Source organism: Scyliorhinus torazame, chromosome 17 (genome assembly GCF_047496885.1).
Source record: "Scyliorhinus torazame isolate Kashiwa2021f chromosome 17, sScyTor2.1, whole genome shotgun sequence".
Taxonomy (NCBI): Eukaryota; Metazoa; Chordata; class Chondrichthyes; order Carcharhiniformes; family Scyliorhinidae; genus Scyliorhinus; species Scyliorhinus torazame.
In genome coordinates, this window is record NC_092723.1 from 51,590,691 (window position 1) to 51,609,956 (window position 19,266).

General features: G+C 45.7%; 1 protein-coding gene across 6 annotated transcripts in view; it reads left to right on the plus strand.

The window, feature by feature from the left end:
- Window positions 1–19,266, plus strand: part of LOC140393873 (neuron navigator 1-like) — a 970,643-nt gene that overhangs the window by 320,814 nt on the left and 630,563 nt on the right. For all 6 annotated transcript variants that reach the window (XM_072480430.1, XM_072480425.1, XM_072480424.1 and 3 more), the window contains one exon: window positions 347–1,319. In XM_072480430.1, coding sequence (XP_072336531.1) covers window positions 347–1,319 — 973 coding nt within the window. The remainder of the gene's footprint in view (window positions 1–346; window positions 1,320–19,266) is intronic.

Consider the following 19,266-nt stretch of genomic DNA (forward strand, 5'->3'; position numbering starts at 1 on the left):
CCAGAAAAAACAACTGTAACGCGAATAAGGCCAGATGCTTTTCTTTAGGAGGGAGTGAGCTATGCATATAAGGATATGAAATGGAGTGTAAATGTTATGGTTTACTTTAATTTGTTTTAATTTTTCTGATTGGCCTGAATGGATTGATTTTCGAGTAAATATTTAAGGCAGTAGTTATTTATTCCTATAATTATAAAAAGTTGGGGTTTCATGCCAAATTCAAAGACGACATTGTGACAGTATTTCTTAATGGTCCAATATAAGGTGCGATTTCAACTGTTCGTATACACTGATAACTCGCAACATAAGATTTTACCTTAAAAGTGAATTTTCAATTTTGTTTCAGATTTACCTGACCATCTATCTCAATTACCAGTCATGAATGGGAATATACAAGTAAGTTCAACAGCCAGGCATCAGCATGTTTCAACTATATCTCAGCCCAGAAATCTACCATCTACTAGAAAGCAAACCACCGAGCCATCCTCCAAACAGACTCTTCGGCAGCTTAATCCTTCAGTTCCTTCCTCAGTAAATGATTTGCAGAGGGTACCTGCCTCAGGAAATGAAAAGAGCTTATCCAATGCTAATAGGCCAGCCGAGGAAGTGAAACATCACAGTAAAACTTCTAAACACGCTACGCAGAGCAGAACTGAAATCTTTTTGAACAACAAAGGGCAGGAGAGTTTATTGGAACTTGGCAACACTGAACTGTGCAATACTGAAATAGATACTGCAGGATCTGCATACAACAGTCCACGGACATCACGGAAGGGAATTACTCAGTCCCTTAACAGAACTTCAAACATGCAGAAGTCAGCTCCAAAAATCACAGACAGAGGTCAAAAGGAAGAGAAGAAAGATAGTAATGGAATCAATTCTAGAGGAAAAGTTGCTCCTGCAAAAGCCTCTCGAATTGCAGGCTTGAGTCATTCGAGGAGCAAAATTTTGGATGATGTGCACAAAGGCATTGCAACTCTTCCTCCCAGGGGCAAGTGTAAATCCAGATTCAGTATTTCAAATGATAACCTATTGCATCTGTCAAGCTGCGGTGGTATGGCAGATACAGAGAGACCTAAAAGCAGTTCAAGCCAAAGACAGTGGAAATCTGATGTTAGCTGGAAGTCCTATAGTTTCTCCAATTTACTATTAGATGAGAATGACGATCTATCAGAATTGTCAGTCTCCTCTGTTACTTCTCCCAAACGCACATTTACCGGTGGTGTAAAAACGTCAATCAACAGCAATGTCATCAAACTTCCTTCTCCAACACAAAATAGTCATCCGAACACAGCAACAGTGGCTCCTTTCATGTACAAGTAAGTGTTTGTTTTCGTAAATAACTGCATCTAGTAAAATGTGCAAAGTTGCAGCTCACAAAATAAACTCAAGTGAGGGAAGGCATTTGACCCTTCATAGTTCATCTATTTACAATTGGAAGTTTGATGGTAAAGAGTCAACCTAACCTGTACTCTCTGCATACTGCCAAGTACAAGCCACTATAAATCTATCGTAATTGGACTCCGACATGACTTCACAGACTTGGTATGGAATTAGATTGGTGCAAAGTCAAATGATATATTTAAAATGTTACAAGAGCTTTTTAGGCATGATTGTGACCTTTTTAGTAATTCATGTGCGTGTTCCTTTTCCTATTTTGGCCATATGTTGAACCTCCAGACAGTTATTTGGCCTGTACAAAGATCTCGAACTACATTGATGCTGAGAATGAGGTACTCTGGGGTCATTGGGATGATTTTCCACCTGATTTCCCCCCCTCCCCCCGTTGATCAGTTTATGACTCCTCCATAATCATAGTTGAGATTAAGACCAGATTGTTGAAAGTTTTCCATTTTGCCCCACAGGATGTTAATATGTAACATGCTACGTGACCAGTCTAACTCTCAGTACGTTTTTAAATTAACATATATAATGTAATTTGAACACAATGTGGAAGCAATTTACTTACTTGGGTATAAATAATCTAATTATATTTGCGCCTCACGAATAAGGAAAACCAGACTGAAGGTAGCTAAGTTGAACATTTTTTCCTTAAATTCATGCTTGATGTGCATCAGGAACATACATAAGAGAATTCTAGAATTTGAGATTGATCTTTGCCAACTTTAAGATACATGTATAAGGAATGTTTATTAGCTGTTTCCCCAGCTGGCTGACTTGATCCTATGCAAAAGGTTTCCTTTGACAGCTCAGAAACACTAAGAACTGAACTGAACCGATACTTATTGAATTCTTGAATGATGCAGAAGAGGAGGAGGCTATTCATCCCATCGTGCTTGTGTTGGCTCCTTGGTGGAGTTATCCAATGAGTATTGCAATTGTATAAGGTGTTAGTGAGGCCACACCTGGAGTATTGTGTTCAGTTTTGGTCTCCTTACTTGAGAAAGGACGTACCGGAGGGTGTGCAGAGGAGATTCACTAGGTTAATCCCAGAGCTGAAGGGGTTGGATTACGAGGAGAGGCTGAGTAGACTGGGACTGTACTCGTTGGAATTTAGAAGGATGAGGGGGGATCTTATAGAAACATATAAGATTATGAAGGGAATAGATAGGATAGATGCGGGCAGGTTGTTTCCACTGGCGGGTGAAAGCAGAACTAGGGGGCATAGCCTCAAAATAAGGGGAAGTAGATTTAGGACTGAGTTTAGGAGGAACTTCTTCACCCAAAGGGTTGTGAATCTAAGGAATTCCTTGCCCAGTGAAGCAGTAGAGGCTCCTTCATTAAATGTTTTTAAGATAGAGATAGATAGTTTTTTGAAGAATAAAGGGATTAAGGGTTATGGTGTTCGGGCCGGAAGGTGGAGCTGAGTCCACAAAAGATCAGCCATGATCTCATTGAATGGTGGAGCAGGCTCGAGGGGCCAGAAGGCCTACTCCTGCTCCTAGTTCTTATGTTCTTATAAGTCATATTCCTCTGCTCGTTTTCCCAAAGCTCCATTTTTGTTCTTTCCTGTGATTATCTAGTTCTCTTTGGAAGGCTATGATTGAACATGCTTCCACCATTCTTTCATGCAATGCAATCCAGATCACAGCAACTTGTTGCATAAAGAAAAAGTATTTCTTCATGTCACCTCTAGTTCATTTGCCAATCACCTGAAATCTCCCCTCAGGTTACCACTTTTCTGCACCGAAAATAGTTTCTCCATATTCATTAGATCAAAACCCTTCATGACTTTGAACACCTTTCAAACGACCATCCCACCACCAACTGCCCTCTCGTTCCTTCATGGCCCTTCAACCTTCCTAATCTGCGTCCATCTTTCCTGGAACTCAAATGTTTGAATCCCTCCAATCGGGTTTCCACTCCTTCCACAATGCCAAAGTGGCTCTTATTAAAGTCACCAATCACATGCTGTGTGCCTGTGACAAAGGTAAACATGCCGTCCTTGTTCTTCTTGTCCTGCCTACATTCTTTGACACGGCTGATAACACCAGCCTTCTCCAACAGCTCCCCACTGTCATCCAACTGGGCAGGACTGTAGTTGGCTGATTCCAAATAATCACCAACAAAAGTTTCTCGGATCGGTTCCATACCATTATTATTTATGTTGAATTAAATTTAAAAATTTTGTTAGGAAATTTATTTCATAAAAATTTTAATTATTAGAAGATGGCAAACAACAAATGGGTTAATCACTGCAGATACTGAAGTGGAATAATAAATATTCAATTATAATTCTGAATGATGTGATGAAATTAGGAAGGGTCCAGTGGACATTCACCAGAATGGTGCCTGGGCTGGAACATTTCAGCTATGAAGAGAGGCTGCTTAGGCTGTGGTTGTTGTCCTTAGAGCAGGGAGGGCTGAGGGGGAACCTGATTGAGGTGTATAAAATGATGAGGGGCATAGATAGGGCAGATAGGAAGAAGCTTTTCCCCTTGGTAGAGGGGTCATTCACCAGGGGCATAGATTTAAGTAAAGGGCAGGAGATTTTAAGGGAATTTGAGGAAAAACGTTTTCACTTCCAGGGTGATGAGAATCTGGAACTCACTGCCTGAAGGGTGGTTGAGGCAGGAACCTTCACAACATTTAAGAAGCAATTAGGTGAGCACTTGGAATGCCATTGCATACAAGGCTACTGACCAAGTGCTGGAAAATGGCATGCGAATAGAAAGGTGCTAGATGTCCAGCGTGGACACAATAGGCCGAAGGGCCTCTTTCTGTGCTGTAAAACTCTATGACTTTATGAATTACAACTCACAACAATGCATATCATTAAAAAAATATGCACTTTTATTCAAGGCATTTTCATTTTCTACACAAAATACAACCATCTGTATTCAACTATCATATAACAAAGCCTCCCCCATTACCTTAAACACCCCACATGCCCTATTTTATATCAATACAATAAAAAATAGTAACTGTAACACAAAACAAAAAGCAAAATCCAATAGCCCCCCCCCCCCCCCCCCCCCCCCCCCCGCCCCCGCCAAATGCTGACATTTACATATCCTCAAAGAAGGAGATGAAAAACCTTCACTTTGAGTGGAATCCCACCTCTGACCCCCTAATGGCAAATGTTATCTTCTGCAGATGCAGGAATTACACCAAGTCACTCACCCCACTGCCTTGGGTGGCTCCACCATCCGCCACCCTCGCAAGATCCGCCTCCGGGCTATCAGGGAGACAAAGGCCTCTCTCCCCTCCTGCACTCCCAGATCCTCCGAAACCCTGAATGTCATCACCTATGGCTTGGAGCCACTTTCACTCCCAAAATATTTGACATGGTCCCCGAGAAGGACTCCCAAATCTCCAACAATTTTGAGCAGGACCAAAACATGTGAAAGTGGTTCACCAGCCCCCTTAAACATCACCCACATCTCTTCTCTCCTCCTTCCAAAAATAAACGACTCATATGCGACTTTGTCATTTGTGCTCTATGCACCACCTTAAATTGAATTAAACTTAACCTTGCCCACGAGGAAGTTGCATTTACCCTCCACAGGGCCTCACTCCAAAAGCGCCCCCATCAAATACCCCACCCAACTCCTCCTCCCACTTCCTCTTTACTTCCTTCAACGAGACCTCTCCCCCTCCATTAACTGGCCATAGATATCAAAACCCTCCCTTCCTTGGACACAATCTTTTCCAGTAACGAGGGGGGGCGGCAACCATGGAAATGTAGCCAGCTCCTTCTGAAAAAATCCCTAATCTGTAGGAAAGTAAACCCATTCCCCCTTGACATCTGAAACTTCTCCTCCAACTCTCCCAGTTCTGCAAATCTGCCTCCCACGAATAAGTCCCTAAACCTCTCTATCCCCTCCCGCTCCCACACCCTGTACGTTGCATTCAACACTGGTGGGATAAATCTGTGATTGCCACAGATCGGTGCCCGCAAGGACATATCCTCTATCTTAAAATGCTGCCTGTACTGATTCCAGACCATAACGAAGCTGCCACCACCAGGTTCGTGGAGTACCTAGCCAGCGAGAACGGAAGAGACAGCATCACCTGTGCCCTCAGACTCATATCATTTGAAAATGAATGTTGTCCAAGAAAAATGATGCCTAATGAGATTATTATTGAATAAATCAGCACTGGAGATACATCACAAGAATGTTTGCAGTCAAAAATGATGCAGAAAAGTTCACTATCTGTTCACTATATTGTAAGCAACAAGTAATTGATCACCTAGTGAAATGATATCACATTCAGAGCACATCATCAGGACTAAACAGATTGAAACTCGGTCTCTTTCCTGAAACCACCTTTTAGCTGTGGGCAAAAGTCCAAATCATGGGACTGATTTTTTGTTTCACATCCGTTTTATGTCATTAAAGTTCATTAAAAAAAAAGTAGTTTGCATTTCAGTGTGATCAGGGGCGAGATTCTCCGACCCCCCCGCTGGGTCGGAGAATCGCCGGGGGCTGGCGTGAATCCCGCCCTCGCCGGTTGCCGAATTCTCCGGCACCGGATATTCGGCGGGGGCGGGAATCGCGCCGTGCCGGTTGGCGCCCCCCCCCCCCCCCCCCCCGCGATTCTCCGGCCCTTATGGGCCGTAGTCCCGCTGCTAAAATGCCTGTCCCGCCGGCGTAGATTAAACCACCTACCTTACCGGCAGGACAAGGCGGCGCGAGCAGGCTCCGGGGTCCTGGGGGGGGGGGGGGGGGCGCGGGGCTATCTGGCCCCGGGGGGTGCCCCCACGGTGGCCTGGCCCGCGATCGGGGCCCACCGATCCGCGGGTGGGCCTGTGCCGTGGGGGCACTCTTTTCCTTCCGCCTTCGCCACGGTCTCCACCATGGCGGAGGGGAAGAGACTCCCTCCACTGCGCATGCGCGGGAATGCCATCAGCGGCCGCTAACGCTCCCGCGCATGCGCTGCCCAGAGATGTCATTTCTGTGCCAGCTGGCGGGACACCAAAGCACTTTTCCGCCAGCTGGCGGGGTGGAAATTAGTCCGGCGCGGGCCTAGCCCCTTGAGGTTGGGGCTCGGCCCCCCAAGATGCGGAGCATTCCGCACCTTTGGGGCGGCCGATGCCCGACTGACTTGCGCCGTTTTGGGCGCCAGTCGGCGGACATCGCGCTGATACCAGAGAATTTCACCCATGATCTGCCTCTCTCCAGTGGAGACAGTCAGTGAGTAGAGACACAGGGTTGATTCAATATTACACCCACCATGTGGATTGCAGCAACTGGTTAGTCAGTCTGGGTAGCTATAGTAGGATTAGCAGTAGTGTCGAACCCGAGTATTAAAAGTGTAAATAGTTTAATAAACATGTTGAAGTTATCTCCACGTCTGAACCTTCCTTTGTCAAGTGCACCACAAGGAAGCCGCTTATGTTACACCTACAACATCACAAATCAAGAGGGTTGTGAATCTGTGGATCTCTTTTCTGTAGAAGGTTGTGGAGGCCAAATCACTGAGTGTGTTTAAGACAAGGACTAACAGTTTCTTGATTAATAAGGGGATCGGGGTTATGGGGAAAAGGCAGAAGAACAGGGAGGAGAAAAATATCAGCCATGTTTGAATGGCCGAGCAGATTCGATGGGCCGAGTGTACTAATTCTGCTTTTATGTCTTATTGGCTTATAGATCAATACCAGGGAGCCACAGGCTAGGATCAGGGGCAGGGATCTGATGTAGGGAGGATGAAGGCGCCGAAGACGCCCCGGGTTATACCAGACTCATATATTGTTCATGGAGCTCTCAGATATCATGTGCCGATGGGGACTCCAGCTATGTGCCATATTCTAGCGGATGTGGTGCCACGTAATGCCGGAGGACACCCGCTCCCTGTGGCTATCAAGACCACTGTAGCCCTGAACATCTTCGCCACAGGGTCCTTCCAGTGGACCTCCGCAGAATCCCTCAGGCATCTGCCCAGTAGTGCATCCATGAGGTCATAAATTCACTGTATGAAAGGCTTGGTGGATACATTCACTTTGACCAGGACCAGGCCAGACTGGACGAGTGGTCAACGGAGTCCGGGGAGATCATGGGTCTGCCACCGGTGCAGGGGGCGATAGACTGAACCAATGTGGCTCTCCACATCCCATGCATCAAGAAGTTCCCTTCATAAACAAGAAGGGGTTCCATTCCCTTAATGTCCAGCTGGTAAGCGGCCACCTGATGCGGTCACGCATATGTGCCCATTTTCCCGGAAGTGTGCATGATAGCTAAATCCTTGGCCAGTCCCAGATCCATGGACTCTTCGAGGGACACCCGAGGCTTCAGGGATGGCTCCTTGGGGACAAGACCTATCCCCTCCGGTCGTAGCTGATGATGCCAGTGCGGAGGCCAGATACAATGAGGCATACAATGCAACTCACTCAATCATCGAGTGGTGCATTAGACTTTTAAAGATGCATTTCCACTGCCTTGACAGGTCTGGTGGAGCCCTTCAGTACAGTCCTTCTGTCCTCTGGTGCTGCCACTCATGGATGCCCAACAGTGTCTGCTTCATGCAGTTCAAGCCATCAGCCATGGTGCTCAGGGACATCACCTGCCATGGATCTGACTTCAAACTCCAGGTTTTTCACAGCGGCTGCCATCCCTGCAGTGTTGGCAAGGTTCCATGCATTGCCAACACAATTTCCTGAGACAGAAAATTTTGGGACTCCTCCATTCGGCCTTGCAGTCACAGGAGTTTCGCTGACACCCCTTTCTGGTATTCCCGGCTCTATCTTTGCATCACTAGCAGCTGAGGGACAAACATCTCCAGATGCATGACACCAGGCTGGGCCACAGCTAAATCCTGGGATCCAGCAGACCTCCCAAGTGTCTGATCCATGGGACGTTCCTGCCTCCGACTGATGTGCATCAGCAGCAGTGAGGTGCTCATTAGATAGTGACCCAGAAGCCTAACTACTATGATCACCCACTGATGGGGGTGAAAATTTTTTTTTGAATAAAATATATTTAAAAAAAAAAGAAATGCTTCCTAACATTTCTCCTGAATGGTCTCGCCTTAATTTTTAGACTGAGCCCCCAAATAGTTTATCTTTATCTACCCTGTCTTTCCTTGTTAATATCTTGAGTACTTCGATCATATCACCCTTAACCTCTCAAATTCTAACAAAAACAGGCCTAATTTGTGTGATCGCCCCTTGTGACTTAACCCCTGCAATCCAGGAATCAATTCTGTAAGCCTACGTTGCGCTCCCTCCAAGGCCAAAATATCCTTCCTAAGGTGTGGTGCTCAGAATCTTATATCTAGTGTTAATAAATCGGTTTAAAGCAAGTGCCAGAGTAAGACTACAGTCTACTTAGATAGGATAGGTCAAGCATACCAGGAACCAGCAATCACACCACGGGTTTATGAAAGTTAGCTCCTGCTGCCTCTGATCATGTGCCAACCTCTCCTGTAAGGCACGAGGAGCAATGCACTTGGGTGATGTGTTTGGCATGGTTGAATAGTTGGCAAGAAGAGATATCTATGTGAAGTTTGCAGCAGTGCTTTGTGTGCAAGGGTGAAGTGGAGCTAAGAATGTCAGGTATGAGTTGTGTTTTGTAGAGATTGTTAGTACATGAGTGATGTGGGTGTAGTCCAGCAGAGTGTGAGGATAATCGTGCAATTGATGGCATACAGGTTTGAAAAATACACTTACTAATCTTGATCACTCTTGTGAGGTCATTGAAGGTTTTGCCTCCTCCAAAACCCAGCTCGTCAAGGATAGACTCCGACATTGACTACCATGGCCACCTTATCTGAGTGTCTTTGCAAAGTTTATCAGGATGGTTTCTTGCCACCTCTGTTCTCCCCATCTCCATCAGGGAATTCACACAGTGTCAGAGAATCTTAGAGCACAAACGCTCTCCCGTTGTGTCATGATTGACTTTTCCTGTACTGGTCCGCTTCCACAAAGTGCCAATCTGGCAGTGCCAACACAGCAGTGTGCACTTCCCGGGCAAGTCCCTGTCCCCCTCAGGGGCTATACTTACCTCTGCACCCCCAGAGGGATCCCCTCAATTGCTTCTTATTTAGCCAAACCGGTTGTAAACCTCGCGGACATGACACCATGTTGCCGAGCTACGAATATGTAGTCATGGAGGAAATCATGTGACGGGGCCTGTTACTATTTAAGTTCATTAAAATCTATTTATTTATTTATTTTTTTCAATATATTTTTCTTAAAGGCATTTTGCGTATATACATATATCAGAAAACCACAGATACAAAAGCACAAGCCAACTACAGCCACTGATAACAAACCCACAACTCGCCCCACACCCTCCTAGTTTTCCTCCATCCCTCTATCTCCCACCCCCCGAAGCAAAGAAAAGATAAAAGAGTCCGACTTCCCACCCCAGCTGACACCTTAATTCACTTTAAAGAAGTTGATAAACGGCTTGCACCTCTGAGTGAACCCCTCCTACCCTCTCCGTAAGATGAACTTCAGCCTTTCCAAGTGCAGGAACTCTGCCTGGTCGCTCACCCACACCCCCACCTTTGGCAACTCCTAATCCCACCAGCTCAACAGATTCCGTCTCCAGGCTATCAGGAAACAAAGGTTAGATCATCGGCCTCTATCCCCACCTGGACTCCCAGCTCTTCCAACACTCCGAGTGCAGGGAGGGTTCAGTGATGATACCTCTTAAAACTGAATAGTTAGCATGCCACCAGAGTAGTTTTACATAAGATATTTTATTAAGGATTGAGATGAATTATAGGACTGAGTAATGTTATGGGCCAGGGTTTAGGGAACCCCAAAGTGTATCATGGAGCTCACCTGACCCACAACTTTTAATATATTGTGGTATGAGGAGCACACAGCCCATTCTACAGGTGTGGTACAGCAGAAATGGAAAAGTATTTTTTAAAGCAAAACAATGTTTATTCCATGAACTCAAGTTAACCTTTTTAAAACAGTGAACATCTTAGCAACCATTAATTCAAATACAACCCCCAAAGAATACAACACTAAGTAATCCTTAACTTCCCAAACAACATCCAGAAGACAAAAGAAACACCTTTTAACAGAAGCACATCAGGTTTACATTCACAACTGAAAACATTTATAATTCTGAATTCACCAAATGATCAAGAGATAGTCTTTTCATGGTAGAGAGATCAACAGTACACCTGCTTTGTCTGACTTCCGCTCCAACACTGAAAACGAAACTAAAACACACCCTGCAGCAAACAGCCTAAAACGAAAGTAAAATGCTGACAGACAGCCAGCTCCATCCACACTCTGACATCACTGATAAACACCCATTTCTTCAAGGTACATTTCTTAAACACCCATTTCTTAAAGGTACTCTCACATGACACCTCCTCCCAAGAAAAAAAAATAAACCATCAACTTCATGATGGTTTCATTTTTCACCTTTTCACTATCCTTTAACAAATGCACACAGTAAATATACTTTTTCGTTTCAAAAAACAACACACGCAAACAGGTATAATAATATAGTCCATTTTCTTTTTCGTTCTTCTTCCACCGACTGAAACTGCTTCCGTTCATCACATTCATAAGTACATAAGAACTAGGAGCAGGAGGAGGCCATATGGCCCTTCGAGCCTGCTCCGCCATTCAATGAGATCATGGCTGATCTTTTGTGGACTCAACTCCACTTTCCGGCCCGAACACCATAACCCTTAATCCCTTTATTCTTCAAAACACTATCTATCTTTATCTTAAAAACATTTAAAGAAGGAGCCTCAACTGCTTCACTGGGCAAGGAATTCCATAGATTCACAAACCTTTGGGTGAAGAAGTTCCTCCTACATTCAGTCCTAAAACTACTTCCCCTTATTTTGAGGCTATGACCCCTAGTTCTGCTTTCACCCGCCAGTGGAAACAACCTGCCCGCATCTATCCTATCTATTCCCTTCATAATTTTATGTTTCTATAAGATCCCCCCTCATCCTTCTAAATTCCAACATGTACAGACCCAGTCTACTCAACCTCTCCTCGTAATCCAACCCCCTCAACTCTGGGATTAACCTAGTGAATCTCCTCTGCACACCCTCCAGCGCCAGTACGTCCTTTCTCAGGTAAGGAGACCAAAACTGAACACAGTACTCCAGGTGTGACCTCACTAACACCTTGAAAGCAGAAATCTCTGAAAGAACGCTAGAGCTTTGAAGAACAACGTATGGCCATTGGAAACTTTAAAATCAGAAGACATGGCAAACTATAAAAGAGATGGATCTAACCAGTGGATAGGTCCAGGAAAGGTTACAGGTACAGATGGTAAAACAATCATTTTGCATCATGGAAACCAGATTGTTTGGGTACACGCATCCAGATTAGTGGGCATAGAATACAAGTTTGCAGAATCAAAGGGTTATTGAATGGCCTGAGGAACCATATATTTCTCAGGAACATATGTTTCACAATTATGAGAACCAGATCGCTGAAATTGACAGGGTGTCTGAAGAGGGATATAGCAATTCTGATGAACCGGATGAGGCTATTTTTCCCGAAGGACAACGACCAAAAGTTGGCAATAAATGAGATACTTGCCAGAATGAGACAGTCAGTGGAAGGATGCAATTATCGTCGGTAGAGTAGGTAATATCACCGGAAAATATAATAATAATCTTTATTATTGTCACAAGTATTCCTACATTGATACTGCAATGACGTTCCTGTGGAAATCCCCCAGTCGCCACACTCCGGCGCCTGTTCGGGTACACGGAGGGAGAATTCAGAATGTCCAATTCACCTAACAGCACGTCTTTCGGGACTTGTTGGAGGAAACCGCAGTGCCTGGAGGAAACCCACGCAGACACGGGGAGAACGTTCAGATTCTGCACAGACAGAAGCCGGGAATCGAACTTGCGACCCGGTGAAGCAGCAGTGGTAACCACTGTGCTACCGTGCCGCCAAGAAACTGGTCGAATGGCAAAGGGAAGGAGGTTAGGTCCATGGATTGGGAACATGAAATACAAAAATGGAGAGCATAGAAACGTAGTATCAGTTCGGACAGTAGGCCTGGCAGGGAACATAGGAAGAGATCAAAAACTGTTGAGAGAACATCTCAAAATAAGAAGAACGATCATGTATTCGCAGTCTGGAACAAGATATAAGGTCCGATAGAGGGTGCAGCTTAACCAGGTCAAGAAATATGATACAGACTAGGAATGCTACAAGAAGCAGAAGCCTATATGATTGGGAGGCCTTGGTGGTCCCAATAAATTAGATGATAAGTTAATAAAAGATGCAAAACAGCAAGAAATGCAAAGTTGGAAAGAATTTGGGGTGTATACGGAAATCCCAGATAGGGGACAATGTGTTCTAATAGGTGAGTATTCACTGAAAAGGTGCTTCCTGATTGAACTTATAAGGTCAAGGTCAGGCTGGTGGCACGGGTTTTGAAGGAAACTTGAATGATGAAGATGTAAGGGTAGATTCGCCGACGGCAATAAAGGCTATTTTGATTATCTTTTTGGCTCTATTAGCTACAAATGCTTGGGAATGCAAGTTGATAGATACTAAAGCTGCTTTCTTCCAGGGACATCAGCTTGAAAGAAAAATGTTTTTTGTCCTCCGAGAGATGTGCCAAACACAGAAAGGGTACTCTGGAAGTTAAATAAATGTGAATGTGGGTTGAATGGTGCCTCCAGAGTTTGGTATTTCTCAGTGAGGTCGGTTTTGTTAAAGTTGGTCTGTCTTCAGCTGAAAGCAGGCCCTGTGATGTTTTATTGGCACCAGGGAGGGAAACTTTTGGGCATCTTCATAATGCATGTAGATATTTTTTTGTGGGTGGTAGTAGTGAATTTGGGAATACTTATTAATGGGCTTGGAACGGATTTCAAGATTGGAAGTCAGGCATCTGGAGCATTCAAATACATTGGGTTAGAAATCGGGCATAGTGGTTCGCAGGCCACTTGACATCAGCAGCCTTACTTGGAGAATATTAACCCCATCGCAATTATTTGTGGTAGTGCCTCACAAAAAGATACGCCGGCTTCCAAAAAGGAAAATGAAGAACTCCGAAATTTAATTTGGCAGCTGAATTGATTCGATAGACAAACCAGACTGAATACCAGTTTTGATGTTATAGAACTAAGCGTGAAAATGAACCATCCCAAAGTTGAAGAAATTGTTAGAGCAACCAAAATATTGACAAAACTAAAATTCCCATCATTAGGTGATAATGGACAACTGGAACTGTTTGTTTATAATGACATATCTTATGCTAATCTCTGATGGCTTTTCGAGTGCAGGAGGACTTATAATTTATCTCCTGGGGGAAGAAAGGTAAATGTTGACCTTTGGCATGGGAAATTAAAAAGATATGAAGAGCGCTTAAAAATACATTGGCAGCGGAGACACTTGTTCTCGTGGAGGCAGTAGATATGGCATCATTTTTTACCCAGGATCCTGCCTGAAATTTTAAATGGAACAGGGTATTTGGGAACAGTACCTATCACATAGACAATGGGTGGGATTCTCCGTTTCGCAACAGCGATATCGTAATCGGTGATCGGGTGGAGAATTACTTATGACGGCGAAATCGTGGGGTGGCAGCTGTTTTCGGATGCTCCGCCCCCTCCAAAACGGCGTCATTGGGGAGTATGACGCACGTCGTTAGGGACGGCCTCCCCCGATGCTCCGCCCTCGATGTGCCAACTTGCCTACAGCACGGAACAAGTTTTCATCAACCTTGCGTGGCGGATGCAGACTGTGTCCGGCGTCGCCCCAGTCCGGCCCGGGGAGGGGGGCGGGCATTCCGCTGGCTGGGGGGGCTGGTGGGTGGTTGTCCGGGGTGGGTACAGGGGGGCACTATCTGGCAGGCCGGGTCCGTGCGCAGCCGGCGCCATGTTGTAGGGTGCGACTGTTGTAGGTCGCTGCCGTGCGCATGCTAGGCCACGTAACCGGCAATTCTCAAGCTGTTTATGTCGGGAACACCGGGAGTTTTACATGGCGCGGCTGCTAGCCCCCCACCGAGGGAGCATCGGTGCAGGGGCCGTGCCGACTTTTTCATCGTAAAACTAGACACTTCTTCCGGACATAGCCTCAAAATCGTAGAATCCAGCCCAATAAGTCCATTTGGGAGAATGTCCACTCCACAAAATGTGTCAATGAAAGGACAGTACGGATTGACATAGCGAACCTAAAACTGATGCGAGAGAACAGGGCAATTCATAAGATCAGATGGATTGATAACAGTTACCAATTATCTGTCTGGCGAAAAGAGGGACGACCTTGAAGAAGTTATCATAAATTATTAAAGAGGGTTGTATTTTACCTGATGGCAGTGCTGGAGCGGTTTGGGATTGGACCAAGATTTGTGAACTGGGTAAAGCTATTATATAAGGAGCTGAAGGCGAGTGTCCGCATGAACAATATCAGTTCGAGATACTTCTCTCTCCACCGTGGGACGAGACAGGGATGTCCAATGTCCCCCCCCCTTGCTGTTTGCACTTGCGATTGAGCCGTTGGCCATCGCATTGAGACGTTCTGGAGCATGGAAAGGAATAGTGCGGGGGGGGGGGGGGGGAATAGAGCATAGGGTGTCCTTATATGCCAACGACTTGCTGCTGTATGTGTCGGAACCGAGTGCTTCGATAGGAGGAATATTGGAGCTACTGCGGGTATTTGAGTCTTTCTCTGGGTACAAGTTGAACCTGGGCAAGAGTGAGTTTTTTGTGGTGTCTCGGCCGGGGGTGGGGGCAGGGGTAGTGGGGCTGCCATTCTGTAGGGCAGGGACTCACTTTAACTATATCTGGGGGTGCAGGTTGCCCGGGAGGGGGGAGGCTTCGCAGGTACAACATCACTAGTTTGGTGGGGAGAGTGAAAGCCGATCTGGCAAGGTGGGACGGCCTTCCTCTGTCACTGGTGGGTCGTGTACAGGCGGTTAAAATGAATGTGTTGCTGCAATTTCTGTTTATTTTTCAATGCCTACCGATTTTCCTGCCAAAGGCTTTTTTCCGGGAGATTGAGGGAAGGATTACCTCGTTCATATGGGGAGGTAAGGTGGCCAGAGTGAGAAAGATGCTGCTACAGAGGGGAAGGCAGGCCGGGGGTTTGGGTCTTCCAAACCTGATGTACTACTACTGGACGGCGAATGTGGAGAAGGTGCGGAGCTGGGTCAGAGGGGTTGATTCCCAGTGGGTCAGAATGGAGGAGAGTTTGTGCAGGTCGGGGCTGAAAGCATTAGCAACAGCGCCGCTCCCGATAGCTCCGGGGAAATACTCAGGGAATCCAGTAATAATAGCTTCATTGAAAATCTGGAGGCAGTTTCACCAACACTTCGGGTTGGGGTCAAGGGAAATGCCGATTCGGGGAACCACAGATTTGAGCCAGGGAGGTGGGATGGAAGTTTTCGGAAATGGGAAGAGAAGGGGATTAAGACGCTAAAAGATTTGTTTCTTCGGGGTCGGTTTGCAGGATTGAGGGAGCTAGAAGCGAAGTATGGTCTGGAGCAGGGAGAAGTGTTTAGGTACATGCAGGTTTGGGATTTTGCCAGGAAGGAGATACAGAGCTTCCCAGAGGAACCGGCCTCCACATTGCTGGAGGATGTGTTGACGACGAGGGGACTGGAGAAGGGGGCAGTGTCTGCGGTGTACGGAGCCATTTTGGGAGAGGATAAGGCACCACTGGAAGGGATCAAAGCAAAGTGGGAGGAAGAGCTGGGCGAGGTTATCGAGGAGGGGGTCTGGTGTGAGGTGCTCTGGAGAGTGAATGCTCCACCTCATGTGCGAGGTTGGGGTTGATACAGCTGAAGGTGGTATATAGAGTGCACCTCACGAGGGCGAGAATGAGCCGATTTTTTTGAAGGAGTGGAGGATGTGTGTGAGCGTTGCGGAGAGGGGGGGGGTGGCGGGGGGCGCTAATCACGTTCATATGTTTTGGTCCTGTCCAAAGCCAGGGGAGTACTGGAAGGAGGTGTTTAGGGTAATTTCCAAGGTGGTGCACGTGAAACTGGACCCGGGTCCCCGGGAGGCCATATTCGGGGTGTCGGACCAGCCAGGGTTGGAAACAGGTGCGGAGGTAGATGTCATAGCCTTCGCCTCGTTGATCGCCCGAAGGCGGATCCTGCTGGGATGGAGAGCAGCCTCTCCACCCAGTGCCCTGGCGTGGCGGGGGGGCCTGTTGGAATACTGGACCCTTGAGAAGGTTAAGTTCGAACTGAGGGGAAGCTTGGAGGGGTTCTACAAGTCATGGGCACTATTTATTATGCACTTTCAAGAACTGGATAACATCGAACATTAGTTGGGGTGGGTGGGTGGGAGGGTTGGGGGGGGGGGGGGTGGAGGGGGGCTGTGTATATTAAGGTTGACTATGGGTAATCCCTGATTCCGTTTTGTCATTTGTTTCTGTAAACATGCGGGCTGATGTTTGGGGGTTGGTGGGAGGATGGGAGCGTTGTGACTATTATGGGGTTGACATATCTGTTGCTGGTTATTTTTTATTGTTGGTGGGTGTAAATGCAGGAGAAAATGTGAAAAAGGAGGTGAATAACAATATTTTTTTTTAAAAGAGGCTTGTATTTTCTTACAAGGAAGAGCTATGTGAATGGAAATAAAGGGGAATAGGGTGTATTTATTATGAATATATATACATGTATACATTTGAGTTATGGTATATTGTAATTTAACTCAAAATTAAAGATTTCTTTTTAAGGGGAGGAACTTGTTCGGAAAGAGTTAATGTTCCCTTAAAATTAAGTTAGAACTTGGGTTTTAATTGTTTAATAGACTGCAGCAGTAAGTAAAGAGGATACAGGTGGCACTATTTTGTGTTGGCGAAGCGATTATTGAACACAAGGAGTTGAAGAAGTAGTTATTATGTAGTTACCACAGGAGCTTAACATCACTTCATTGCATGCTTCATCATTTCCTGTATTCTTACTTTTGCATCAATGTTAAAGTTCCGTTTCTACTTTTCGCCACCTGGTGGCTGAATCCCGTATCACAGTACTCCAATAAAATGTGGATCAGTTGATTGCAATGAGGTTGTGGTGCTTTTGCTATCCGAAAGTACTAACCATAAGCCTTCAGAGGAATATTTTTCCTGGTCCAATGATAAAAACAGTGAAGCAATCTTTGATAAAGGTGTTTATTTCTGAATTAACCACCAGCCATTAATAGATCTCAAAAAAGTATTGGTCTTCATTCAATTCAAGAATGCTTCTTTATTAGCTGATGGCTTCAGAAATCATATCTAGATTTTATGCTTTGGAAAGATATTTGAGCAGAATAACAAGCAGAATACTTTCTCTGGAAGATAGGTGGGCTGCCCTCAGTGTATTTTCCATGAATCAGCCCAATTCGAGTTTGGCACCTGATTGGGAGTTCAACGTTTCCATAGAAGGGACAAGGTGCAGGGTATAAAAGCTCCTTGAGACCCAAGATAGACCGTAGACATCTGATACGTGCTCCCCTGCTCACATAGCACCTCCGAGGACTGCTGGCTTAAATGTTCAAAATTGTGATGACACTCCTCCGCATCCAGGAGAGCCAGGTTGGGAAGCTGCATGGAGAACACTCGCACATGGTTTGTAAATAGGTTCACAATGTTGTTGGTTTTATTCGCATTCTTCATAGCAAGGTTTGTGAAGTGATTTTGCTGGGCAGCCTGGACTGAAATTATGAGAGCTAAATTACACAGACAGTATCCTGTAGATTATGAAAAAGGAGAGATGGGACTACCCATGTGTTAGTCAGAATAAATGGTCAAGAGAAGATCACCAATTGGCATGGCAGTGCCTTAATTCCAGTTGGCAATGGTTTGTTCTCAGCATCCTCTTCAGGTTGTTGATACTTTGTCAGGTTATTCCCTTTCAGCCCATGGTTACCTTTCTTCCTTGAGGCCTGTTCAATGAGTTCTCTTTGCAAGGCGAGCAGTGTACAAACATAATTTGAGACATTAGCTGAAATGTATTATGGAACACCCCCGGGCTGATCCGGACCTTGTCTTGCCCAAGGAGGACAATAGCAGCAAGATCATAACAACCATAATATGCACTTCCCCTCAAAATGACATACCATCCTTTAAGGCAGCACGGTGGCACTGTGGGCTAGCCCTGCTGACTCGTGGCGCCGAGATCCCAGGTTCGATCCTGGCTCTGGGTCACTGTTCGTGTGGAGTTTGCACATTCTCTCCGTGTTTGCGTGGGTTTTGCCCCCACAACCCAAAGATGTGCAGGCTAGGTGGATTGGTCACGCTAAATTGCCCCTTAATTGGGAAAAAATGAATTGGGTACTCTAAATTTATAAAAAGAATGACATACCATCCTAATCGAATTGGAATGCCATTTCTCCATTTATGTTGGGTCAAAATTCTGCAACTTCTTACTTGATACCATTGAGGAAGCAGCATGAACAGATTGATTCCTGGGATGGCAGGACTGACATATGAGGAGAGATTGAGCTGGTTAGGATTATATTTGTAAGATTTCAGAAGAATGAAGGGGACGGGGGGGTCTAACAGAAATCTATAACATTTTTTTTAAATTCTTACAGTTTAAAGGGCAATTTAGCGTTGTCAATCCACTTACCCTGCACATCTTCAGGTTGTGGGGGTGAGACCCACACAGACATGGGGTCCACGTGGACAGTGACCTTGGGCCGGGATTAAACCCGGATCTTCGGTGCCATAAGGCAGCAGTGCTAACCACTGCACCAACCTGCCACCGTGAAACCTATAACAGTCTAACAGGACTAGACGCAGGAAGGATGTTCCTGGTGGTGGGGGTGTCAGAACCAGTGGTCATAGTTTAAGGACACGGAGTAAACCATTTAGGGCTGAGATGAGGAGTAATATCTTCACCCAGAGAGTGATAAGCCTGCATAATTTACTACCACCGAAAGCAGTTGAGGCCAAAGAATGGATGTTTTCAAGAA